At 48.0% G+C, this 22,205-nt stretch overlaps 7 protein-coding genes across 7 annotated transcripts; 5 read left to right on the top strand and 2 right to left on the bottom strand.

Annotated features, from left to right (window-relative positions):
- Positions 1 to 418: 418 nt before the first annotated feature.
- N7503_004036 (oleate delta-12 desaturase odeA) lies at positions 419 to 1,874 on the top strand (the record flags this gene model as incomplete). The annotated part of the gene is made up of 2 exons (XM_057063583.1): positions 419 to 1,412; positions 1,468 to 1,874. 2 exons carry the CDS (start codon positions 419 to 421, stop codon positions 1,872 to 1,874), a joined length of 1,401 nt encoding a protein of 466 aa, XP_056924498.1.
- Positions 1,875 to 3,281: 1,407 nt separating this feature from the next.
- On the bottom strand, positions 3,282 to 4,999 carry N7503_004035 (putative DNA repair protein (Rad57); the record flags this gene model as incomplete). The annotated part of the gene is made up of 2 exons (XM_057063582.1): positions 3,282 to 4,533; positions 4,593 to 4,999. The coding sequence occupies 2 exons, from the start codon at positions 4,997 to 4,999 to the stop codon at positions 3,282 to 3,284; spliced, it is 1,659 nt and encodes a 552-aa protein (XP_056924497.1).
- Positions 5,000 to 9,774: 4,775 nt separating this feature from the next.
- On the top strand, positions 9,775 to 11,521 carry veA (sexual development activator VeA). Its single transcript, XM_057063581.1, has 2 exons — positions 9,775 to 9,954; positions 10,009 to 11,521. Exons 1-2 carry the CDS (start codon positions 9,810 to 9,812, stop codon positions 11,514 to 11,516), a joined length of 1,653 nt encoding a protein of 550 aa, XP_056924496.1. The 5' UTR covers positions 9,775 to 9,809; the 3' UTR covers positions 11,517 to 11,521.
- Positions 11,522 to 12,747: 1,226 nt separating this feature from the next.
- Positions 12,748 to 14,825, top strand: N7503_004033 (uncharacterized protein; the record flags this gene model as incomplete). The annotated part of the gene is made up of 8 exons (XM_057063580.1): positions 12,748 to 12,838; positions 12,893 to 12,987; positions 13,052 to 13,125; positions 13,188 to 13,351; positions 13,402 to 13,714; positions 13,766 to 13,993; positions 14,040 to 14,391; positions 14,445 to 14,825. 8 exons carry the CDS (start codon positions 12,748 to 12,750, stop codon positions 14,823 to 14,825), a joined length of 1,698 nt encoding a protein of 565 aa, XP_056924495.1.
- Positions 14,826 to 14,917: 92 nt separating this feature from the next.
- On the bottom strand, positions 14,918 to 16,900 carry N7503_004032 (uncharacterized protein; the record flags this gene model as incomplete). Its single annotated transcript, XM_057063579.1, has 4 exons — positions 14,918 to 15,586; positions 15,662 to 16,323; positions 16,373 to 16,608; positions 16,662 to 16,900. 4 exons carry the CDS (start codon positions 16,898 to 16,900, stop codon positions 14,918 to 14,920), a joined length of 1,806 nt encoding a protein of 601 aa, XP_056924494.1.
- Positions 16,901 to 17,305: 405 nt separating this feature from the next.
- Positions 17,306 to 19,063, top strand: N7503_004031 (sugar porter family MFS transporter; the record flags this gene model as incomplete). Its single annotated transcript, XM_057063578.1, has 5 exons — positions 17,306 to 17,423; positions 17,477 to 17,746; positions 17,806 to 18,261; positions 18,319 to 18,924; positions 18,981 to 19,063. 5 exons carry the CDS (start codon positions 17,306 to 17,308, stop codon positions 19,061 to 19,063), a joined length of 1,533 nt encoding a protein of 510 aa, XP_056924493.1.
- Positions 19,064 to 20,925: 1,862 nt separating this feature from the next.
- N7503_004030 (uncharacterized protein) lies at positions 20,926 to 21,519 on the top strand (the record flags this gene model as incomplete). Its single annotated transcript, XM_057063577.1, has 3 exons — positions 20,926 to 21,071; positions 21,132 to 21,345; positions 21,403 to 21,519. The coding sequence occupies 3 exons, from the start codon at positions 20,926 to 20,928 to the stop codon at positions 21,517 to 21,519; spliced, it is 477 nt and encodes a 158-aa protein (XP_056924492.1).
- Positions 21,520 to 22,205: the final 686 nt, after the last annotated feature.

Below are 22,205 nucleotides of genomic sequence, written 5' to 3'. Positions count from 1 at the left end.
GTCCCTTTTCTTTCTTTTTTTTCTTGACATTCTCGAAGCTGATCTTCTCCCTTTTTCTTGCTCGGTTCGTTTTCCTTTCTTCTCGGGGTTAGCGCCTGCAAATTTCTTAACCTTCCTCCTTTCCCTTGCCTTTTTAACCTCGGGGATAATCGTCAATCTTGAAACTTGTGTAACCACAGGTTCAAAAAAAATTCCATCCTTAGGTATGTTGATGCACTCTCGGACTGACCGAGAACTGGACACTGACCTCCCCCGCTCATATAGCTGTTGAGAGAACTGCGTGGGTTAGCTCGAATCCAACGCACCTCCTACATCCCCCCTTCCTCAGCACGGAATTTTCGTCAGTCGATTGGACGAACGTATAATAGCATCGGAGAGACACAGTACAGAGTGACTGTATAAATTTCTTGTCTTCGCCATGTCGTCCACTGCTATTCCCAAGCGCACTGCGCTTCGCCGCAACCCCACCACCGACTCGTCCATCATTGATTCGGTCTCGGCTTCGCCCTTCGACAGCCCCCGCCAGTCGCCCTCGTCGACTTCCCTGTCCTCCATGGCTTCGGAGGCGGAGGCGGCCAAGTTGGTCGATACCTTGGGCAATGAGTTCAAGATTCCCGATTTCACCATCAAGCAGATCCGTGATGCCATCCCCGCACACTGCTTCCACCGCTCTGCCATCACCAGTTTGTACTATGTCTTCCGGGACTTCGCCATTCTGGGAAGCGTCTTCTACCTCTTCCACAACTATGTCACCCCCGAGACCGTCCCCTTCATGCCCGCTCGCGTGGCTCTGTGGACCCTGTACACTGTCATCCAGGGTCTCGTCGGTACCGGTGTCTGGGTCTTGGCCCACGAGTGTGGTCACCAGGCTTTCTCCCCCTCCAAGGTGCTGAACGACACCGTTGGCTGGGTCTGCCACTCTCTCCTGCTTGTGCCTTACTTCTCCTGGAAGATCTCCCACGGAAAGCACCACAAGGCCACTGGTAACCTTGCCCGTGACATGGTTTTCGTCCCCAAGACCCGTGAAGAGTATGCTACCCGTACTGGTCGTACCCTGCACGAGCTCGGCGAGCTCATGGAGGAGACTCCCATCCTGACTGCTAGCCACTTGATCGCTCAGCAGCTGTTCGGCTGGCTCATGTACCTCAGCACCAACGTCACTGGCCACAACAACCACGCCAAGCAGCCCGAGGGCCGTGGCAAGGGCAAGGCTAACGGATGGTTCGGTGGTGTCAACCACTTCGACCCCGCTAGCCCTCTGTACGAGGCCAAGGACGCTAAGCTGATTGCCCTGAGTGATCTCGGTCTCTTCCTCACCGGTGCCCTTCTTTACACCATCGGCTCCAAGTTCGGCTGGCTCAACCTGCTTGTCTGGTACGGTATCCCCTACCTCTGGGTGAACCACTGGCTCGGTAAGTTTTCCATCAACCTAAATTCTCTGATATCAGCATTCTAACATTCATTTAGTCGCCATTACCTTCCTCCAGCACACCGACCCCACTCTCCCCCACTACCAGCCCGAGGTCTGGAATTTCGCCCGTGGAGCCGCTGCCACCATCGATCGTGACTTCGGTTTCGTCGGCCGCCACATCTTCCACGGTATCATTGAGACCCACGTCCTGCACCACTATGTCAGCAACATCCCCTTCTACAATGCCGATGAGGCCTCCGAGGCCATCAAGGGCGTCATGGGCAACCACTACCGCACCGAGGCCCAGACTGGCTGGATCGGCTTCTTCAAGGCCATGTGGACCAGCGCCCGTACCTGCCAGTGGGTTGAGCCGTTGGAGGGTGCTACCGGTGAAGGCCAGGGTGTGCTCTTCTTCCGCAACACCAACGGCATCGGTCTCCCTCCCGTCAAGATGGCCAATTAGATGGTCACATATGCATCTTTTCTCATATTTGGACTTGGAAGCGAAAATCTGTCGTTGCTTTATTGATGTCTTTGTTTATTTTTTTTTTTGTTGATCTTTGGTGTATACTTGACCGGCGCGCATACACAAAACATGTGAGGTATTGGCGAGGCATAGATGTCAAGATGGTTTGGTTGAAGGGATCATCCCTAGAACCTCCTCTCGTTGATTCTCTCTTTAGATTGTCTTGATTTCCTGTTTTTCTGCGTTGATCTCTTGATGTGAACAGAGCAGAGGGGAGGTAATTTGGGGATGAATAATGATCTTCTGAAATCTGAATCGAGACCTGTTGATTATCGAATCTTGAATCTTCTCTTTCGTCTTGTAATTGAATAATCGAATAATCTCATACCGTAGCCTTGTCACTGTAAGCCGACACGTTAGTTCGATCGAGTCGAGCTTGGTCCCATGCAGTCCTGTGGAATTGACAAGATCAAAGCTGCTCAGTTAACTCCAGGTGGGTTCAGTCCAGGCAACAATATTCAAGAGCGAGGTCATTCATCAAGACCAAGCAGACCATTTCGGCGGCTTCGAGCTCCAGATCAAGCTCAGAGCTTGAGTTGTCCTCACAAGATGAGATGAAAGGTAAGTAAAGAATCTCAATCTCCAGACTCTTAGAAATGCAGTGGTTCAGTGGCGTGACGTGGAAGACAAAACAAGGAAGAGCCGTTAGAAACAGGGTTGCGGGGTAAAAAGATCCACGGGATTGGATATCAGGGCCACTTCATTGGTTTGATCGTGTGATCATAATTTGACATCACTTGAAACCCATAGGTTATAGCTTTGATTGGTATTTATTCGTGAATGGTGCGAAAGTATAAGTTCATGATGGTAGAAAGAACATTTTGGACATGGCGCGATTCATACTAGATCTGTTTAGTGTTCTATCTGCGGATCATTTATGGAGCTAAAGCTTGAATGCATTAGGCATCATTTCTAAATCCCCTTGTGTCTCTTGCAATTATGAGCTATACATCTTGTCCTAAATCCATGACAGCCTGTGGTAGCTATGTCGTGGTTCGCTCGGCCAGTAGCACTTTATAGCTATGCGTTGCGCCAATTTATGGACCTCCCAAGATGTTTCAATAGAGTTTGGGTCGACCAGACAGGACAGCATACACATATACCCTAAGGCTAGAGCATGTTTCATTTGTCAATGAAAATATTAGAGAAAATTGTAAAACCAATTCCTTCTAAGTTCCTTGTGGTACCTATATTGATTCTGGTTTTGGTTCCGTTCTTGAGCCAGTAAACCGATGGATATTTCTGTCTATTTATGCAATTGTCATTCTCCATGCTATGCAAATATAAACAAGATGGCAAGCAATATCTCCTCTAAACTTTAGATTCTGTTAGATCCGGTGAATGTCACTTTTCCGGCTCGACACTGCGCAGCCCTCCTTTCCAAATCTCAAATCCCGTCTCACTCATTTTTGGCCTTGGTATTGATTCTGCTTCATCTCCGTCGGCCACATGCCCCCTCGATCCAGCAGTCCAAGGAGCAAATACCACTTTCATGATTCGTCTTGTGATTTGCTCTGGCTCGGGAACAACCGGAGACGCAGGTCTTGGAACTGGTGCTGGCGAGGGTTCTTTGGGGGATTGGGAAGCAGACTTCTCTTCCTTGGAGATCGGGGCCTCTGATGTGACTTCCCCAGTATGTGTTTGCCGGGCAGTAGCAAATGCAGACTTTACTTCAGGTACCTTCTCCACCTGCTCTTGAGGGGGCCCCATCTGCTCTAAAGGTGTGGATAGAGGATAGGCACCATCCCAAGGCACAAATATGGAGCGAGTCTCTTTCTTCAACGCGATGCGACATGCGATCTGCGTTGACCAGAAGTAGCCCAGCGCTGGGGTCTTAAGGGAGGATGTATTGGGATACTCAGTATCTCCCCAGCCAGTAAAGAAGCGTTCCTGGTGCAGGAGGCTCATGAGGTCGTTCCGGGCCGGGTTCCCGACGAGATATGAGCCGGCGAATTTGTCATCTTCGGGTGGGTACTGTGATGAAGCTGGGGAAGAAGAGGGGGCATCATATGGGGACTGTGTTGATGGGCCTAGTATATCGGATCTGTTTCGAGGGATTGGCGAGGCAACACCAGATTCCCGAACTGCTGGGGTCAAGGCAGAACGTGGGACATCGTTGACAATGGTTTCGACGGTCTCGAACCGGTCTGAGACTTGATTTGCGATGACAATTGCAATGTTCTCTTTTACAGCGAGGTTGCGGAGCATGTGGCCTAGCTTGGCGAGCGCAGTGGATCGGTTGGAAAGGGCTAGTATGCTGTGGTCGGTATGCTCAGCGCGGTAATTCGATGTGAGTGAGTCCATGATGACTAGTCCAACGTTGTATTTTGCAATTGCAACCGGGAGCTGGTAGTTCAAGATGTGGTCTTGCGTCTCCAGGTCCATGGCGTTGATAGAGAGGATATTCTCAAACGTCGGGGCCTGGTCTTTGGGGAGGGTCGAGAGGTATGGATGGCATTCGAGTAATTGGAAGAGACGATTTGTGGCTAACGGATGCTCTGTGGATATGTAGATAGCACGCTTCTGTAATCCACGGGGTTTGGCTAACTGAACGGCGAGGAGGAGGCTAAGGAGTAATTGAGTCTTGCCGCTGCCACTACAGACAGGAGACTATCTGTCAGAAACATTGTATTGAATGAATTCATCACCACGGACCTTTCGCCTGTCACTTCCGTCAGGTATCCTGTTGGAATGCCGCCTCCCAAGAGCGCATCCATGGTGGGGTCCAGGGTGCTGATCATCTCCCATCGCGACGGTTGAAGATTGATCGAGGGGCCGAGGGTAACAGCAGCATCTGCATTGAGACTCGAACTAGGCTCTTTCTCTTCCGCAGAGCCTATGTTTGTCTGTGTTTTCTGGAAGCCAAGGTCGGCGTGCAGCGCCTCGACAACGCGGACGCATAGCCGCCGCACGTCTGCGGGCGGGACATGAGCGCGTTTCGCGATCTCAAGCGTGTCAAGGGTGATAAGGTCGACGGTTGTCAGTTTGCTGCGCTCTAACGAAGGCAGGAGATGTGCGTATGGTTTTGTCGCGAAGCCAGGCAAGACTGATAGAAGATCCATAGGAGGCAAAAGCTCGGGAGCTTGAAGACGCGGTTGCCATATCGTGTGGGGCCAGTCACTGACATCGGCACATACAAAGTCGCTGCAACTTATTATTCTATTGCACAAATCCTTTATTTAGATAATCATTGATTTTATTTTGACAGTCTCTACTCATATACCTATTTACTTCGCCGATCATAGTAAACAAGTTAGGATTTCGAAGAATCTTGGAAGGTTAACCTTTGATCGACTAACATGTTCCGAGCCCTATGGGGCACGTACACCAATATATATATATCGAAGGCAACAAAGACCTAATCTTGGAATTTTCTGAAACACGAATATCTGCTTTGTTTCATCTCATAATTTACAACAAACGCCTACATGTATGCTGCTTAAGATATACCTTGCACGCAGATGACTTTATTAGCAACATCTCGTTCAAAACGGGAAGTAAAGCAGCGAGTACCCAAAAGCATTGGAGTTGATCGAAAAGATGACAACGCAGAATCAATTTACTTAATCTATTTTGATACAGCTCTCAGCAGTACTGTATATCACTTCGTTCGCCACCGCTTAAGTATTTGTATTTAAGTTCCACTCTTATCCACCCCGGAGCCACAAACACCTTATACGAACGAGATCAACCCGATCCCGCCTGAAGTGGCTCCAGCTCAAGCCGGGAGACATTAGTCTGGGCGGCCTGCAATACCCTTGAATCGTACCTCGTACACAGCCTTAGGAGACTAAAATGGGGCGTAAGGGTCCGTTCGCTGCTTAGTATTCGACGATTATGAAGCGTTGTACGCCTGGACTAGACCCAACCAGGTATCTATTCGGCTGTCATTGACTCATTTCGATACGCACTTCAATATCGAAACCCCTGTGACGCTCTAGTAGTGCAGTAGTAAGTTTCAAGCGCAAATTTCTGCCTGCACTCCGCACAGTAGTGATTTCATGCGGTCGATCGCATTTGTCACATACCGCGGATCAGGCGATCATGATCAATTCGCACACCGCAACGGAATATGAGTGATTCATGTATCTCCAATATCATAATGTCAGGGTCAATAGAAATCAGAATGAACAGATTACTAATTAATAACATGGTAACCATGAGCAACGAAATCAAGGTCCAGAAGCTTTGATAAAGAGTCGAGGACAAAGGTCGCACCCAAGTACCCAAAACGGAACAGTCCTCAGTCCACATGATTCGCTTGCTGATCTTCGAGCTAGCGTACTATTTACTAGTGCGATAGCAATTTAATGTATTCCGTAACGGACTAGGAAGCCGGGGTCCGGGAGCATGTATTCGAAAGGAATTATTTTGTTCAATGCGCCCTATCTCCATCTGATGTCACCAAACTAGCCGTGGCGGTCTTAGGTCCATGCAATTTATTCCATTCCACGTGGTATAGCCCCTGCTAACTAGCGGGCTCACTCCAGAAAGGACATCTACTGTGTCGTATATTGTATAAAAATGATAAAGAATCGGGAGGCCGAGACTTACAGCTTGCATACAGCTAGTGACTCCAGACCCGAGTCATATCTTCCATCTAGATAACTCAGACTACCCCGGAAGATATCAGGCAACAAGGTGGATTTAGGGGTTCGGAATTCCGTGATCTGGATTGGATGTGCGCTAAGTTGCCCCAAGACCCCTATCAGAGCATGTAGCTGCCCCAAGACTTTGCAAATCAATGCATTTTCCAAGGACTGGGATTACTGCATTTGGCAAGCCGTTGAAACCCACCGAATCCTTCTGATATTGCGCGAATAAGTCACATATAGCTCCGGCTGTGGGCTAGATGCAAAAAGGGGGTCAAGTTCAACTGAAAGTGACAGTACGGTGCGAGATTGATTGTCAATCCTCATGTGCGGGATGGGTTATGAGACTACACTGTTCTTGGCATAGACCGGGTTACGTGCATATTGATCTCCTCACCTGACTGTACATTTGTTCTCTTGTGAAAGGAGTGATCGCGGAGCGCTCGGAGAACTCCGACCTAAGTGGATATGGACCGAGAAACCTGATACAATGCCTCGTCTGGTGATTTAACGGGGCAAGGACTCCATTGCCACGTTTTTTTTTTCTAATTCGAATTAATTTGCCAAGACACTGCCCCCCTTAATGTGAATCCTTCTGGAATGGCGATCTTGGGAAGTATGGGGTGTCAATCATTTGCCCACTTTTCTCGTCGATCCCGAAACGTGACAGTAGAACTCAACAGATCTGCAAATGTTTCATTGGAAGCGTAGACTCTCCTCAAAGAATCATTACCCTTGCTATGCACGTGGTCGCTGATGTACGTAGGCATGGTGAATGCAGTTGACCCTGGTCATTCTGCTCAATTCAAGGCCTTGCATGGCGTGCTTAGATAAGTGGACAATGCGACGGCCGACTAGCCGACCGTTATGAAGATCCCCGTTCATTATGATTTCATCGGACCGATTAAGAATTATTGCAAATGACAGTGAGTCAATTCTGAAGCACCGCAGACTGGAATTGGCAAAAAGACACCGACACGCTATTTTCTATAGCGCGATTGTGAATGCATGATTGTGATCTCCAGTCCAAGTTGACCATTGCAGCCCTAAAGTGGACTGGATGAGATGTTTTCTATTCCCCTGTCGACATGCACAAGTGCAGACCCCGAGACTGAAAAAGAGGGCTCGACGGGGAATTAGACTCGCAAAATGAGAAAATCACAAATCCAGAACACATTCGATTTGACCGTTGAGGGTCATTTCTGGTGATGTGCAGATGTAAAATCTGCAGCCCGCAAGCCTGTTACGAAACTGTAATGTATGGAAACATTGAAATGGGGCCGTGGCTTCGTGCGGTGCGGACCGTCTTGAAGTGGGGGAACGAGATCCCGCACCATTATTTGAAAGAGTCGTTATAGAACGACGTTCAAGTCTAGAAAAGGACTATGTACAGAAGCCTAGGCGTTGCAAACAGGTTTGATGATCCTTCATATACCCTACGGAGTAGACAACGCACCATGCAAGAAGGAAAAACTCTCCCTGGGCGCTTCTCCAATGCAGCCACAGAAGCAGCTATAGGGTACGAGCGTATACGTGCGTTCACGTACAGGAAAAAAGAGTCTTGGCAACAAATCACCGGCCGAGTTGCGGGACTCAACCATGACCTGCGTATGTACAGAAGGGAATCAGGGATTTGAAAATCAGTGTAAAATCACAAATGGATGCAGATCAGGATTTACGGCTTGACGGCCCACAGGTGGGGCCAATGGACAGCGGGCAAAAGGCGCCGTTCTTACCAAAAACCGCCTAGTCGGTCCTAAGACCCTCACTAGCTAGGATCTGATTGGGTGCTGGAATGGTGTCTCGCCAAGATGGAGTCGTCCACGGATCAGGAGGGAAGGAAGGTTTGGAGACAAATCCTTGGAGTTCAACGGGAGACTTGTCTTCCAAATCATTTGGTTCAAGCGACTTTCCAGGAGTGATATGATATAAGGATGTGTTCATGGATTGTATACTGTATGTATTCTTGATACACAATCGGTATTGGACCTAACCACGTCAGCAGGGGGAAAAGAGATAATTGATTAGACTTGGACGGGAAATGACGGCATCCTGTCTGTATAGTTGCCTTGATCGAGTAGGTTGGCAGAATAAGTAATATTCATGTTATTGCAGGATGATTTGCATCCGATCATCTCTTCACAACCCTAGTCCATACATGTGAAGAAGAAAAGGTAAAGATAAAGGATACATCGGTCCATTGGACTGGGTTGGAACATGGAGAGAGCACGATGCCGGGGAAGCTGAAAGAAAATTCCCTGTTCTAGATCGAGAAGAATGTTCAAAGGATCTACAGTCCCAAGGACCATCGGATGGGGAATTGACCCTGTACACTTTTGGTAGGGGAAAAGACAAGCGATCGGATGTGATTCGGGTAGCAAGTTGACACAAAAGGAACCCTAAGAACTTCCGCTAACACTGAACTGGACCGAGCTTGCCTGAAACCGCAGATCGCGACAGCGTAGAGAATTCGACAGCCCCGAATTCATCACGATTGTTCGTTCTGTGGCGATTATTCATCGTTCATTGCTTTTCTTTTCGACACAGACCAGATCTCGATCTTTCGGAGTAATGAGGAACGAAAACGAGACTCTTTGTCTGGTAAGGATCCATGGACCCCCGTACAGTACTTAAGCTAAGAATAACCGTAGGAGCCAACTTTATCGAGTAATAAATCTTGGAAATCCAGCGTATGGTTACAGTGGGGGCCTAGGGTACCGTTACCAATACCGCCTGGGTACATTGTGCATACCGGCGTGGACCATACAAAGACCTCGTACCCAGCGAACGTTGCGTGTCACCCCCTCTCCCTCTTTCACCTCCCAACCTTTCTCTCCGGATCTTTTCATCCACTTGCTGGGAGATATTGCTGAAATATTATTCACCGACAACGGTTCCCCTGATATTCGAAGATTTCCACTCGACCTTTTCGCATGTTCCAGCCACACCCGACCGTCATCGATTGACCGCCTGCGATCCTGCCCCAGGGTCGAACCGATCGACCGGTTGGAACCAGGGAACATTCAACCTGCTTTTCCACCCGAGTCTGCGTTCATCATCGACTCCCTCGAGTCGATCCGTGGATTCGTTTGAATTGGATTTGTACGTCGCGCGCGCCCGAGAACAACCGAATTGTCGACCCAATTGTCGACCCCTACGCCCCCACAAACTTTCCACTTTTCTCTTCGCTTTTTACTGATGTCGCTCCCGATAATAGCTTCATCCCTGAACGACACAGAATAATCACGGACAAGCAGAGCGTTTAAATCATAACCTCAAAATGGCGACTCGGGGACCGATCAGGGCTCCGAAAGATTCGGAGGCCTACACCAAACGGGTTACGCGCGATGGCAGAGAGCTCACCTACCAAATGGTTGTCATGCAACAGCCGGAGCGTGCCAGGGCTTGTGGTGCTGGAGCCAAGTGTTAGTTTTGTTATCGCTTTGTTTCGTCTTTCCTCCAGCTGACCTGGATCGTAGCCTCTGCCGACCGGCGTCCTGTTGACCCGCCTCCCGTGGTGGAATTGCGTATCTTCGAAACCGATCCTAATAACCCCGACAAAGCTACTGATGTCACCTTTGCCTATAATGCCAACTTCTTCCTTTATGCGACACTGGAGAATGCGCGGAACATTGCCCACGGACGGATGGCTGGACCCCCGTCGTGCCCTGTACTGACCGGCGTCCCAGTTGCTGGCGTGGCATATTTAGATCGTCCGTTACAAGCAGGGTATTTCATCTTCCCCGACTTGTCAGTGCGACACGAGGGTCGATATCGATTATCTTTCCACCTATATGAAGAGATCAAAGATACGAAGGATACTGACAAGGACTCGGACCTGCCCCTCCCGAACCAAGTTACCGGGCCAAATACAACGAAGCCGGGCTCCCCGCAATCATTTCTTCACTTCCGCCTCGAGGTCAAATCCGTTCCGTTTGTCGTATACAGTGCAAAGAAGTTCCCTGGCCTGGCCACCAGCACATCGTTGAGTCGTATAATTGCCGAGCAAGGTTGCCGTGTTCGCATTCGTCGTGATGTTCGCATGAGACGCCGGGGCGACAAGCATAATGAAGAATATGATTTCGACGAGAATAGAACTGCGGCAGCATACGCTCGGTCCGATCGCTTCTCGACACCAGATCACTACGTGGCGCAAACCGTGGAACGGCCTCGATCAAATAGCCACACCAGCACGGGAGAATCACCTTATGGGTATCCACCCGAAATCCAACGGCGGCCGTCGGCACAAGATTATGCTTTCGCCTGTCCACAACCTTACCAGCGACCAATGCCACCGGTCATGGCCAACGCCTCCACTCCGTCATATCAATCACATCTTTCCTTTGGCTCAACACCCACTCACTACCCCGCGGCTGCTCATATGCCGCCAACTCCTCCACCTCCTGGCGTTTATTCGCCTCATACCGCCTATGCTAATATTCGACACCAATCCACCGCATCAGAGTACGATATGACACCGGGAGGTTATCCCATGGCACCACAGATGCAAAATGGCTACCCCAAGAACAATATGAACCAATATCGCGTGGAAGCCGCGAAGCCTACGCCCTACTTGATTCAAGATCCGTCACAATATCTGCCACCCGCACATATGATGCGCCATGACCAGACACCGAACATGGGCAATGGAGGTATGCCGGTAATGAAATCTCTAGCCAGTGAATACGCCAATGTCCAACCGTCCATTGAGGGTATTCCGCCGAGCCCCGGTGGAGGCTACGACTCATTTACAGGCAAGCGAATGGTATATCACACGGGCAACATTGGCTCCAAGCGCACCCACGAAGATTCCTTTGGCATTGATGATCGTTCAATGCAGAACGGCATGCGGCCAGATACCGAGCCCAATCCCAATGCTTATCGAGATTTCTCCGCTGAAAGTCGTGCAGCCTTGATGGCTGAGCTCGGCGTGGAGATGGCCTACAAACGAGCCAACGGCAAGATGGTCATGAAGGCACCCCATTGAAATCCGCTATTCACAGAGATTATTCCTTGATAGGAATTAATCTATGTCTCCCTTCCGCCACGAGCTGGCTCTGACTTTCACACCACTTGGAGTTTGGCTCAACCCTCCGTGTCTGGTGCCCTTGCATTTCTGTACATGCCTTCCAACCCCCTTTTTCTACTTGCCTCGTGCCTAGACATACCGATGCATAGTACTCTCACGTCCGTTCTTAAGGAACCTTCTCATTTCGTTTTCTTGTTCATGTTCAATTACCCTGGGCAATCGGTCGGTTATGCTGGATTTTGGTTTCTCTATATCCCGATCTGATGATCTCTGATGCGCATTCGTTATTTGTCTTGCATTGTTGTTTACACACTCTCTTGGGCTGAGGCGAGTGGCGTCCATGTCACCCACCAGTCCCTCGATCCCTTAGAGGAAGAGGAAGGCTGGAAGCTTGAAGCAGGAGCTGACTTGGCGTTCCAATCCGACACCCTTGTTCCTGCGTTTGGGTTGCTACTAACGGACGGCTAAAAAGGGCGGCAAAGTTGGGTTGTTCCATTCTCATCTATTCGAGATTGTTTAGTTGCTTTGCGAACTCGCAAGCTCCTTCATATTTATTGGGTACAGAGGACTGGCATATGATGTACATTGGAGATCCTCCAGTGCAATCCGTCCCATTTGGAGACTTGCTTAATTCTTTTCATCGGCGTCATGGAATGTGGATACCTAGTACTTAGCATTATTGATTATTGATTTGAATACGATTTTCTCATCTTATCACTCTTGATCCAGTCATAGGATGCATGCGGGTAAAAGATTTACCGCGATGGGGCAAGGGGTATGATATTGGCGGGTCTGGGGATAATCTTCCCTGCACAATCGAATGATAAGATTGATAATGCTAGTCATTTTTCTACTGATCGATCTCGAGGAACCTAGCACATAAGATGTACAGTCTGTGAAGGCAAAGTTGAAGTTACAGTGAAGTTGTCATTGTGCTGCCTAAGTAGCATTTGAGTATGCGAAAGCCTCAATATTCATTTAGTAATTCCCAAATAGCAGCAATTCATTTTAATATTCGTTCAATCCCGATATCACACTACTTAACATAATCCTAAGAGAAGCATTGGTCACGGCCCCAGTTCGCTCGGTGACCAAGGCGGTGATGATAGACGTCTTGGCCGTTCCACAAGCTGCTTCTCTCTCCTTCCCAAACACCTCTCCATTACCATCCAATGGCAATGCATATACTATGGATAAGAGGACAGAGTCAGCATGTGACCAGTGTCACGGCCACAAACTGAAGTGCTCTCCACAACCTCAGGGATGTGTGCGTTGCAAGAGTATGTCCCCGCTTTTTTCTGCGGGAATGGGAACATCCGTAACCGTTTTTTTAGGATTGCGCATTCGATGCACCTCTGATCGACCGATCAAGAAACGGGGTAGGAAATCTATCAGGAAGGAAACTCCGCTTTCACCTACTGTTGCCTCGGTAAATTGACATGCTTTGAACTTGAATTTGGTTCTGTTGGGTTGGTCGTCTAATACCTGTTTAGGATGCACCTGATTATCCGGTGTTGGATTGTCTTCATGATCTTTCGATTTTGAAGCCTGATAAGGAACATGCACGGTAATGCCAGGATTTAAATTTGAATTCTAGCTTCTGTGATGAAGTTTGCTAATGCTTACTAGAAATTCAACTATACACCTCACACGCTACGAGGCATGTCGACTTTTAGAGCACTTTTTTACCTCGCCCAATCAGGAATTTCATGCTCTACTTATTCGAAGAGAAAGGTTGCTCAACCAGCGTGCACCACGACCGACTGAGCCAACTCTACTTCTTTCACTGCTATGTATGCTTTTCCCCTTGAAACGTTAGATATATCTGACTGATCACATAAAGGCGTTGCCTGCTTTATGCCCTCGGATGAATCATCGGCTCTCCCGGAATCGACCTCAAAAGAACGGGCCGCTTTGGGTCGGTACCTGTTTGACAAAATAACTCATTATTTCCATCCGAGAACATTGCCTGGTGCAAATCATGTTTTCGATGATGCCTTGACAGCATTCATTATGACAAGTATTTCTCCTAGTGAGCAGTCGGTGGAGTCAAGTCTGCATTATTGGCTTGCTTTCCTCAAGTTCATCGTGCAGGAATTGCAGCTGTACAAGGATTCACCTATTCTTAGCGAAGATGACAGAGAAGAAAGGAGGAGGTATGGCATCTTCTACTCTGTTTGTTGACCATAATTGCTAATTTTCTCTAGGTTATGGTGGGCGTCATATATCATTGATAGACATGTGGCACTATCATTTAACGAAAGGCCACACATACCGGACCAAGAGTGCCAGCTGCTTCCCACTCCATCCCCTGATGCAGTCTGGGCTCTGCCAGGTCCATTACTGAGGAGCCCAGAGATCAATTTTCAAGGAACTATGCTTGGCTACCGCGTCAAAAGCCTTGATATGCTGGGCATCTACCTACCCTTGTCAAAGTACGCTCAAACCAAACTGATACGTTATAAAAGCTAACATTGAAAGGATACTGGGAGAGATACTCGAACATCGTTTTCTCTGTGAACACCCGACTTTCAATAAGAACGAGAAATTCCTGGCTGAAATCAAGTCAAATATTCTCCAAAACCTTGAGCAATGGTTCAACTCTTTTATAGGACTTGCTGGACCGGATTTTTACACCATCGCAACTCCAGAGTGTACCTTACCTCCTCCACCGAATATTCCAAAGGTGGCATACTACGGCCTACACATGTACCATTGTATGTTCGTGCTTTTGCACGGGCCAATGGATATAGTCCGGATGTACAAAGATCACGCCTGGCAAGCATCTTTAGATTTCATCACAGCCGGCGAGCACGCAGTTGCATGCGCAAACGTAAGCATACCCACCAAAGACCCTTCCAGGACATTAATTGATGGCTCAACCAGGTCGCACGTTATATCCTGCAAGTCGACCCACGACTATGTCTGATGTATCGATTTTTCGGAACCTACTTCCTCCAATCATCTTTCATATTCCTAATTCTCGCCCGGAAGCTAGGTCGCCAATCAGACGAGTTGATTATGCGTAATTGTGCAATCAACCTGCAGGTTCTAGATAAGTTTGTCGCAACGACAAACATGGACTACCAACATACTTTTGCGAAATTCATCCGGCGTGCTCTATCCTATAATATGGGACAGCCTTCGTCAGAAGATGATACTCACCTTGATAACCCCTTAGCTGAATCTTTGGACCCGGAAAGTCTGCCTTATCGCTGGATACCGGGGTATAGGGGGTTACAGGTTGGTCCGATGAGTAAGGAATGAGATTGGATGATGTATGTACATATATGATTGTTTCACTAACTCAAATCCATCACTTGAATGGGCACGGTCATTGCATCCGTCGTAGCTGGAACCTAGAAAGAGTGTCCATCTCCACTCAATGCCTCCAACGTCTGCTGCGAAGAAAGAGGAAACGTGTTCAAGAACTCATATCTCACTTTTCTCTCCGACCATTTCTCATCCAGGTCAACGTCCACGACGTTTGTCGTCCTATCCGCATTGTAGTATGTCGCCCGCCCATCCGCACGACCGTCAATCGGATCAGCAATGAACCGAATCCAGTCCTCTTGGAAAGCCTCAACCATAGCTTGGTTTTTGACAACATCTGCAGGTAGTTTTTCGTCCACAGCGCGCAAGGCTTCCGCGAACGCATCGTAGATGTAGATCAAATCAACGCAATGCTGTGCTTTTTGATAATTCGGTCCTGAGAATGGGTTGCCGACGTTCACGCGGAATGATTGTGTATTGGTGGGACGCCCAACGAACTCTGTTACTGCCTCTTGTATAGTTGTTGAACAGTTCCTCAACTCGTTTCGAGCAAGGTGGACAGGTAATCCGAATTGGAGATCGGTTAAGAAGTGGTAGATTTGTTCGTGGAGGTCGGGTAGAGGCATATCGGGGCGGATACCGTATATCTCATTGAACTTCTCTCGGAATTCTGGCTGGGCGACTTTGCGTGCCAACAGGTCCTGGAACTGGGTGTAGCTTTTGATCTTGGAAACCTGGCCAGCGTGCATGGAGCCCTGGCTCGCTTTGTCAGTTCATGTTCAAACGTTTATAATGCTGGGCATTGATATTTATGCGAGATTTCAACTTACCTCGAGGTCCGTATCTCCAATGAGGATAGCAATCGGGTCAACGTCGTCTTTAGGGACTTTCGGGATCATATCTGTTTCAGGTCCGTCGAGGTGTATGTTCCACCTCCATCGCGAACCAGCATTTTCCGACATAGTCAAATCATCCAGAACAAGGGGACTAACCATCCACCCAAGCTCGTAAAATGCTTTCAGAAGCCTGTCGGGTGGTAAATTTGCCATGTACGACAGACGAGATGTTGAATCCTCAGGTGCATCCAACTGTTCGCAAAAAGCATTCCACCGTCTATCAGCCTTGTCCATGGTAATCGGGCCCAAGACGCCCACAGCACCAGACTGAATGATAGCACGGTGAACGAGTGGATCCCGTTTTCCGAAAATTGCCTGTGCAATCTGCGCATGAGACGAGCTTCCGCCGGCTGATTGTCCACCCACTGTCATCTGGTTCACGTTACCGCCAAAGGCGGCTATGTTCTCGCGAACCCATCGAATAGCCGTATGTTGGTCTGTTAGACCGAAGTTGCCGCCCTTTAGTTGGCCCTCTGGTTGGCCTTGGATGATTTCCGAAGACGCGCCGAAGCCGAACATGTTTAGTCGGTAGTTGACTGTTGCGACTATGATTGGGGTCTTTCGATCAATGGATTTTTTCACCAGGCGGGCAGGATCTTGTATTGTAAGTGACTGTTTTATGCTCTATTGTGAGGGGTTACTTACCCCACATAGGATCAGTTCCTGCGCCGAAACTGTATGCTCCGCCGTGAATATATACATAGACAGGGAGGCTTGCATCTTTACGGTCAGTTTTCGCTGCGCTCAGGGCTGATGCTTTTGGTCTTGTGATATAAAGATTCAAACAGTCGAATTCGGATTCCGCGACATCACTTGGGAAATCAAGGTGCGACTGGAAAAAATCGCTGGTGTTAGGCTCTTGGGCCTGGGGACAGCGAGGGCTGTAGGGCCTTAGTCAAAATGATATCCGAGTTGATTAAACATGGTAACTTACCCATTCTTCGTGGCATTGAATACATTCACGGGCAGCCTGTCCCGAAGCAACGCGTGCTGCCATCGGCCCGGGACAATGCCGTACGGTATCCCTCGGAACTCTTCAACGCCCTCAATCTCGGCCGCTTTACCGATAACCCGCTGTTCATAAGACGGGACGGTCTTCGTGGGAAGCACAACTTCCACCAGTTCCGGACCGACATCGGTCGGTAAAGCTAACTGTTCTTCCAAGGCAGCCATTTTTGATTTGACTCTGACAGGGACAACACCCGAGGTTAAGTGCTTGACCGGATAATTCTTTCTCTTGTGGCGGAGTCACCTGCTTAAATCCAATCCCCTAGATCAGTATATGTAAAGAGTAAGAAAGTGATTGAGGATGGAAAGTGCTATAAGCTTAAGTCCGGACAACAAACCGATGGACGATTGACCAATCAGCGCGCGTAATGGTAAACTCTAATCGGCGAAATTGCGTGTTTCGGATCGGCTAAATCCCGGGATCCAGTCTAGATTTCTCCGCAACTTAACCCCAACTTCTTGTCAAAACCCGGGGCAAACTCTCGGTTCCTTTGCCTATATAAGGTGACAGGGGCAGCCATGTTTGTGTCCTGATTTTTCTATAGGATCGGTCCTCCTATTTCCCTCGAGATGTCGTCTCAAATGTCGGTCGCGGCTAGTGCTCGTGCTGAATGGCGCGCTATTGCCATTTGCTTGTTCATTACCATTGCTGCGTTCCAGTTTGGCTTTGATTCTTCTTATTATTCTGGTATGTGCAAGGCGGTTGGAACTATCTGTGGATATGGTCTAATCCATCTATAGGTATTCTGGCTATGGAGCCGTTCATTAAGGAATATGGCCACTATGATAGTACGTCGGGTGCTTATGTGCTGAGCGCGAGTATGCAGTCTCTCACCACCAGCATCATTAACGTCGGCGAGCTTGTCGGTGCCGTCTCATCGTTCATCGTGGACGATCGCATTGGCCGTCGAGGAGGTCTATTCGTGTCCAGTGCTTTTGTGGTCGCCGGCGTGATCTTCCAAGTCGCTGCAGACGACTTGGGTCTGCTGATTGTTGGGCGTCTATTACTAGGTGAGTCTACCTGATATACCTAGGGTACAAAATGTGTCTGTGCTGACTTTTTTCTTCAGGTTACGCCGTGGGCTTGATCTCATGTTTAGTCCCCTTATACGTCGCAGACTGCTCCCCCGCCCGATTCCGTGGAGCTCTAGTATCGATATACCAATTCGACGTGGGACTTGGTCTCCTGTTTGGAGTCGTTGTTGACAACGCGACTAAAGATCGGAATGACAGCGGCGCCTACCGCATCCCAATGGCGGTGCAGCTGATCTTCCCCATCATTCTGGTCCCTGGATTGATCTTGTTTGCCCCCGAATCCCCTCGGTGGCTACTGACCAAAGGGAAAGTCGAGCAAGCGAGAAAGTCTCTTCGACGGTTGCATGGAGACCGGCCCGATTTCATTGAGAGTGAAATTCTATACATCAGCGGTCTTATTGAAGAAGAGAGGCGGACTGAGGGATCCTGGATGGACTTGTTGAAATGGAATACTGATGGTCGAAAGGCCTATCTTGGGATGGCACTGCAAGGTTTGTAAAGCTCATACTCATTCCACGTTTTTGTTGCCACAACTAACGTCGCTATAGCATGGCAACAAGCCTCGGGTATCAACTTTATCACCAGCTATGGTATAGTCTTCTTCACCGCTATTGGGATAACAAACACCTTCCTCATCCAAATGGGACTCTACCTGGTTCCAATGCCAGCAGTCTGGCTCAATCAATACTGCGTCGAGCGGTTTGGTCGTCGAGCGATGCTACTCTTATCAACTTCTGCAGTGGCCGTGGTATTATTGATCGTCGGTGGTGCCGGATCAGCAAGCGACAAGACCCTGGCCCTCGACCAGACGATCGTGGCCATGGTATACATTTTCATGATCGTCTTTAACCTCGCGCTAGGACCAGCTGTCTGGGTCGTGACGTCTGAGATCTCTACCGGTCCCAACCGTAGCAAGCTTATGGCGACTTCGACCGGCGCCAACTGGTTCTGCAGCTGGCTGGTCACATTTACCTTCCCATACCTGTTCGATGCGGATGCAGCTGGCCTCAGCGCAAAAGTCGGCTTTATCTATGGTGGCTTGATGATTGGAGCTGCTACTTGGATATTCTTCTTCTTGCCTGAGACATCTGGGCGTACCCTGGAGGAGATCCAGGTCATGTTCCAGCAGGGTATTCCGGCTCGGAAATTTAAGAGTGAGTGCCCCTCTTAGTCTTTGAGGTTATTCGATATATGGACTAACGTGTTGCAGCATACCAGGGAGTCGACTTGACAAGACAACTTGCATTGGAAGAGAAAGAAGGTGCCCATGTTACTGAGGTTGACCATGTCTAAATACCTGCTATGCTGGAAAATAATTTCGTATTCGAGGTCTCCGCCTTCGTATTAAATCTCTTCTGGCAAAGCCGTATTGGTGCTCGATCCCCTCGTCAGTTTGGCTCACTGATCAGATTACTGAACCGCTTACTGGTTTACGCTGAGTGTTGTGATTTGCTCACTGAGTGCACTCCGTACCTCACAGTATAATTACATACATGGGGTTTCCCTAGATTAGCTGGCTTGCACACCGTGGACAAAGTGGACACTTGAGACTGATGCACATCAAATAAGGTTTGGGGCCACATGCATAGTATCTGGCCACCCGACATAAGAAGACCAAGCTCTCTTGCATGACTAGTCAATCCGTTTTGAAGTAGCCAACAATCTCCATGGCCAACCACAACACAGTGCATTAGATTTTATACCGTTAATGACAATGTATCTCACGGTGACTAGAGCGATAAATTTTACATGTGGCGACAAGCTCATACATTGTCTTGCCAGATACTGTAATGCCTAGACCGACGAGAAAGAGCCAAAGAGCAATGGACGCACCTGGATTGAATCCTGCAATCCCTGGTAAATTTACTGCCCTGCAGTGGTGCATGCGCCTTACTAAGCCAGCCGCCCTGTGTAGTCTTCGATCGGAATATCCACAGCTATTCGACAAATTATAACATCAGATCGATCGGTATGGATAGCAACAGAATCCGCAGCTCAGTGTAAAAAAAAAAAAAAAGAGCGGTGAAGAATATGCACTACAATGACATACAGGAACTCCAATGTACATTCATGCATGATGATTCACACTTACGCAGGATTTTGCATCAAGTGGATAGTCTTAAGGGGTAGCTGAGCAAAAACTCAATAGTTCTGCCGATTATATGCAAGGTGAAGATCGTTTACCCAAAATATATGTGTATGTTAGCGACCTATTTATCCAAATACTTGTCCATCTCATTAAATCGAAGCATTTTAGACGGTAGTTACAGGGTCATTGTTCTCTTAGGATCAATAATCACCTTGAATCCTCGGTTTTGGAAATACTAGTGCTACTCTTTCCAAGGTTGTCCAGAGGGGCACTGACTTGGATATCTCAAGCCTTGATTTCTTCGATCTCTGAAGGTGGAGCGGTGGGGCTTCAACTTGATACGGTGTATGTATATCCGAAGGTTCTTACCTAAATTCCCATGTTTTCACCCTCTTCATACATGATCTACAATGGCCACCACTGAGTGGGTATGTGACTACAACTGAGACACGCATAAATTCATGCTCGGCGAGAGACGATACTTAGACCTGAATGGTACATTAAAACAGAATATAGAAGCACTGGCGTTGGAAATACTAATGCGCTACATCTACGGACCTACAGTAGGTGGGCACTAACTAGATATCTCTGATCGATCTCTTCGATCTCCAAGAGTGGGGCGGTGGTATGTGATCCCGAGATATTATTGGTTCATGTGTATGTACTATATCCAAGATTCTGACGTACATACTTTTCAATGGTTTTCTTTTTCCTTTCTTACAGTACTTCGTATTAATGTATATCGGCTATTATCACGAATATTAGTGGGTACGTACAGTATGGGGCTGCGATTGAGACATGCATATATCGAAAGGGATGGGGATCGCTGGTTAAAACCTGTTAATAGATGCGGCCTCTCATCATACATTCCGTGTGCAGCTAGGCAAGCCCCATTCAATGTATGAAATCCATGACGTAAAGAATTTCCAAAGTCCTATGTAGGACTCGAATTTCCCCAAGGTTTATGTATAAATACTTAAGGACCCAAATCTTCCTTATCTAGAACCCGTCTACCATTTGTTTTCACTGAATATTTCCTTACTCAATCATCACGCCTACTTCTGCAATGAAGTTTTCCAATTTTTCTTTCCCCATATTCCTGGCCTCAACTTTAGCGACCACTACCTCAGGCTTTCAGTGGAATCCATGCGGCTTAGATAGTGACATCTTCCAACCTTTGGGGGTGGCTATCTCACCAGATCCACCAAAGAGGTAAGATACTAAATCCCCCATCCAACTTGCTGCATATTGAGAAATAATTGAATCATAAAGTGGTGAGCCTGCAAACATCACCATCAAAGGCATCCTAAGCGAACCCATTGAGGATGGTAGCTCAGTGCAGATTACAGTCAAACTAGGCTTAATCAAAATCTACAATAAAAATATTGATATTTGCGGTGACTTTCTCGATGGCACCGGTATTAGTTGTCCGATACCACCTGGGGATTTGAGCATCACGAAGACCTACAATCTGGAATTTCCACCGGTACGTAATGGTAGCTCATGGTGGTAAATGAATGAATGACTAACTGGAACATCACAGGCGAAATTGACAACCCATGTTGAAGCGTACAATGCTGACGACGCGGATATTTCGTGCTTGGATCTCAAGCTTGAGAAAGCAGGGCGCTTTGATTTGAGAAGTAACGAAGAAAGCTGAATACTTTACATTACTACTATCTAATAGTATCTTTGCACTACTATTCATCCGTGAATAGGAATAAGAATAAGAATAAGAATATTACAATTGTTAGTGCCACTCAGGAGGGCGAAAAGGCAATAAGAATAAGAAAATGAGAAATTGCTTTTCATGAACATTTACTACATTAGCGTCATTTTCTGAGTTTCAAGACCCAAGTGTGAGATCTACCGGTAGTATCTTGGTGGCTGGGGCCGAATGCTTACGGGTCAATGAGGGAGAACTTGTTCGTCAGATGTCAGGGTTGCCTGTAAATTTATACCACAATCTCAGACTCCTCTCTAAATTTCTTTCCGCTCGTTCATTGGTACCCGACCTTCCAATACAAGTATTAGCCGATACGAATGAGCAAAGACCTGGCCCTTTTTACTGCTCAGATAAACCAAGAGTAGGTTATCTGGGATCTCAGCCTATTGTACTATTCAATCTATTCTTCTCGCTCGCACCACGTTTCCTGTGGAAAAGAGATGAAAGTGCGTATAAGCATCGGAGCTAGCCTATAAGCCGGAAAGGGGGACAAACATGATACTTCGCGACAAAGCGATAATAGGTCTGTCGGTGTTGTCTGGGTATCACACAGCGATGGACGTTGAAGCCACCACAAGTGTCCATAGCGATAGTACTGGGGAGCACCTCCATTAAAATGA

This window comes from Penicillium pulvis (genome assembly GCF_028828015.1).
Source record: "Penicillium pulvis strain IBT 33274 chromosome Unknown contig_1_segment0_segment0, whole genome shotgun sequence".
NCBI lineage: Eukaryota > Fungi > Ascomycota > Eurotiomycetes > Eurotiales > Aspergillaceae > Penicillium > Penicillium pulvis.
The sequence above is the reverse complement of the archived record's forward strand: the minus strand, read 5'-3'. Positions and strand labels throughout refer to the sequence as shown.

Coding starts and splice junctions, on each gene's coding strand:
- veA (XM_057063581.1), top strand. CDS start 9,810: ATGGCGACTCGGGGACCGATCAGGGCTCCGAAAGATTCGGAGGCCTAC. Junction 9,955..10,008: donor TTGTGGTGCTGGAGCCAAGT/GTTAGTTTTGTT, acceptor CCTGGATCGTAG/CCTCTGCCGACCGGCGTCCT.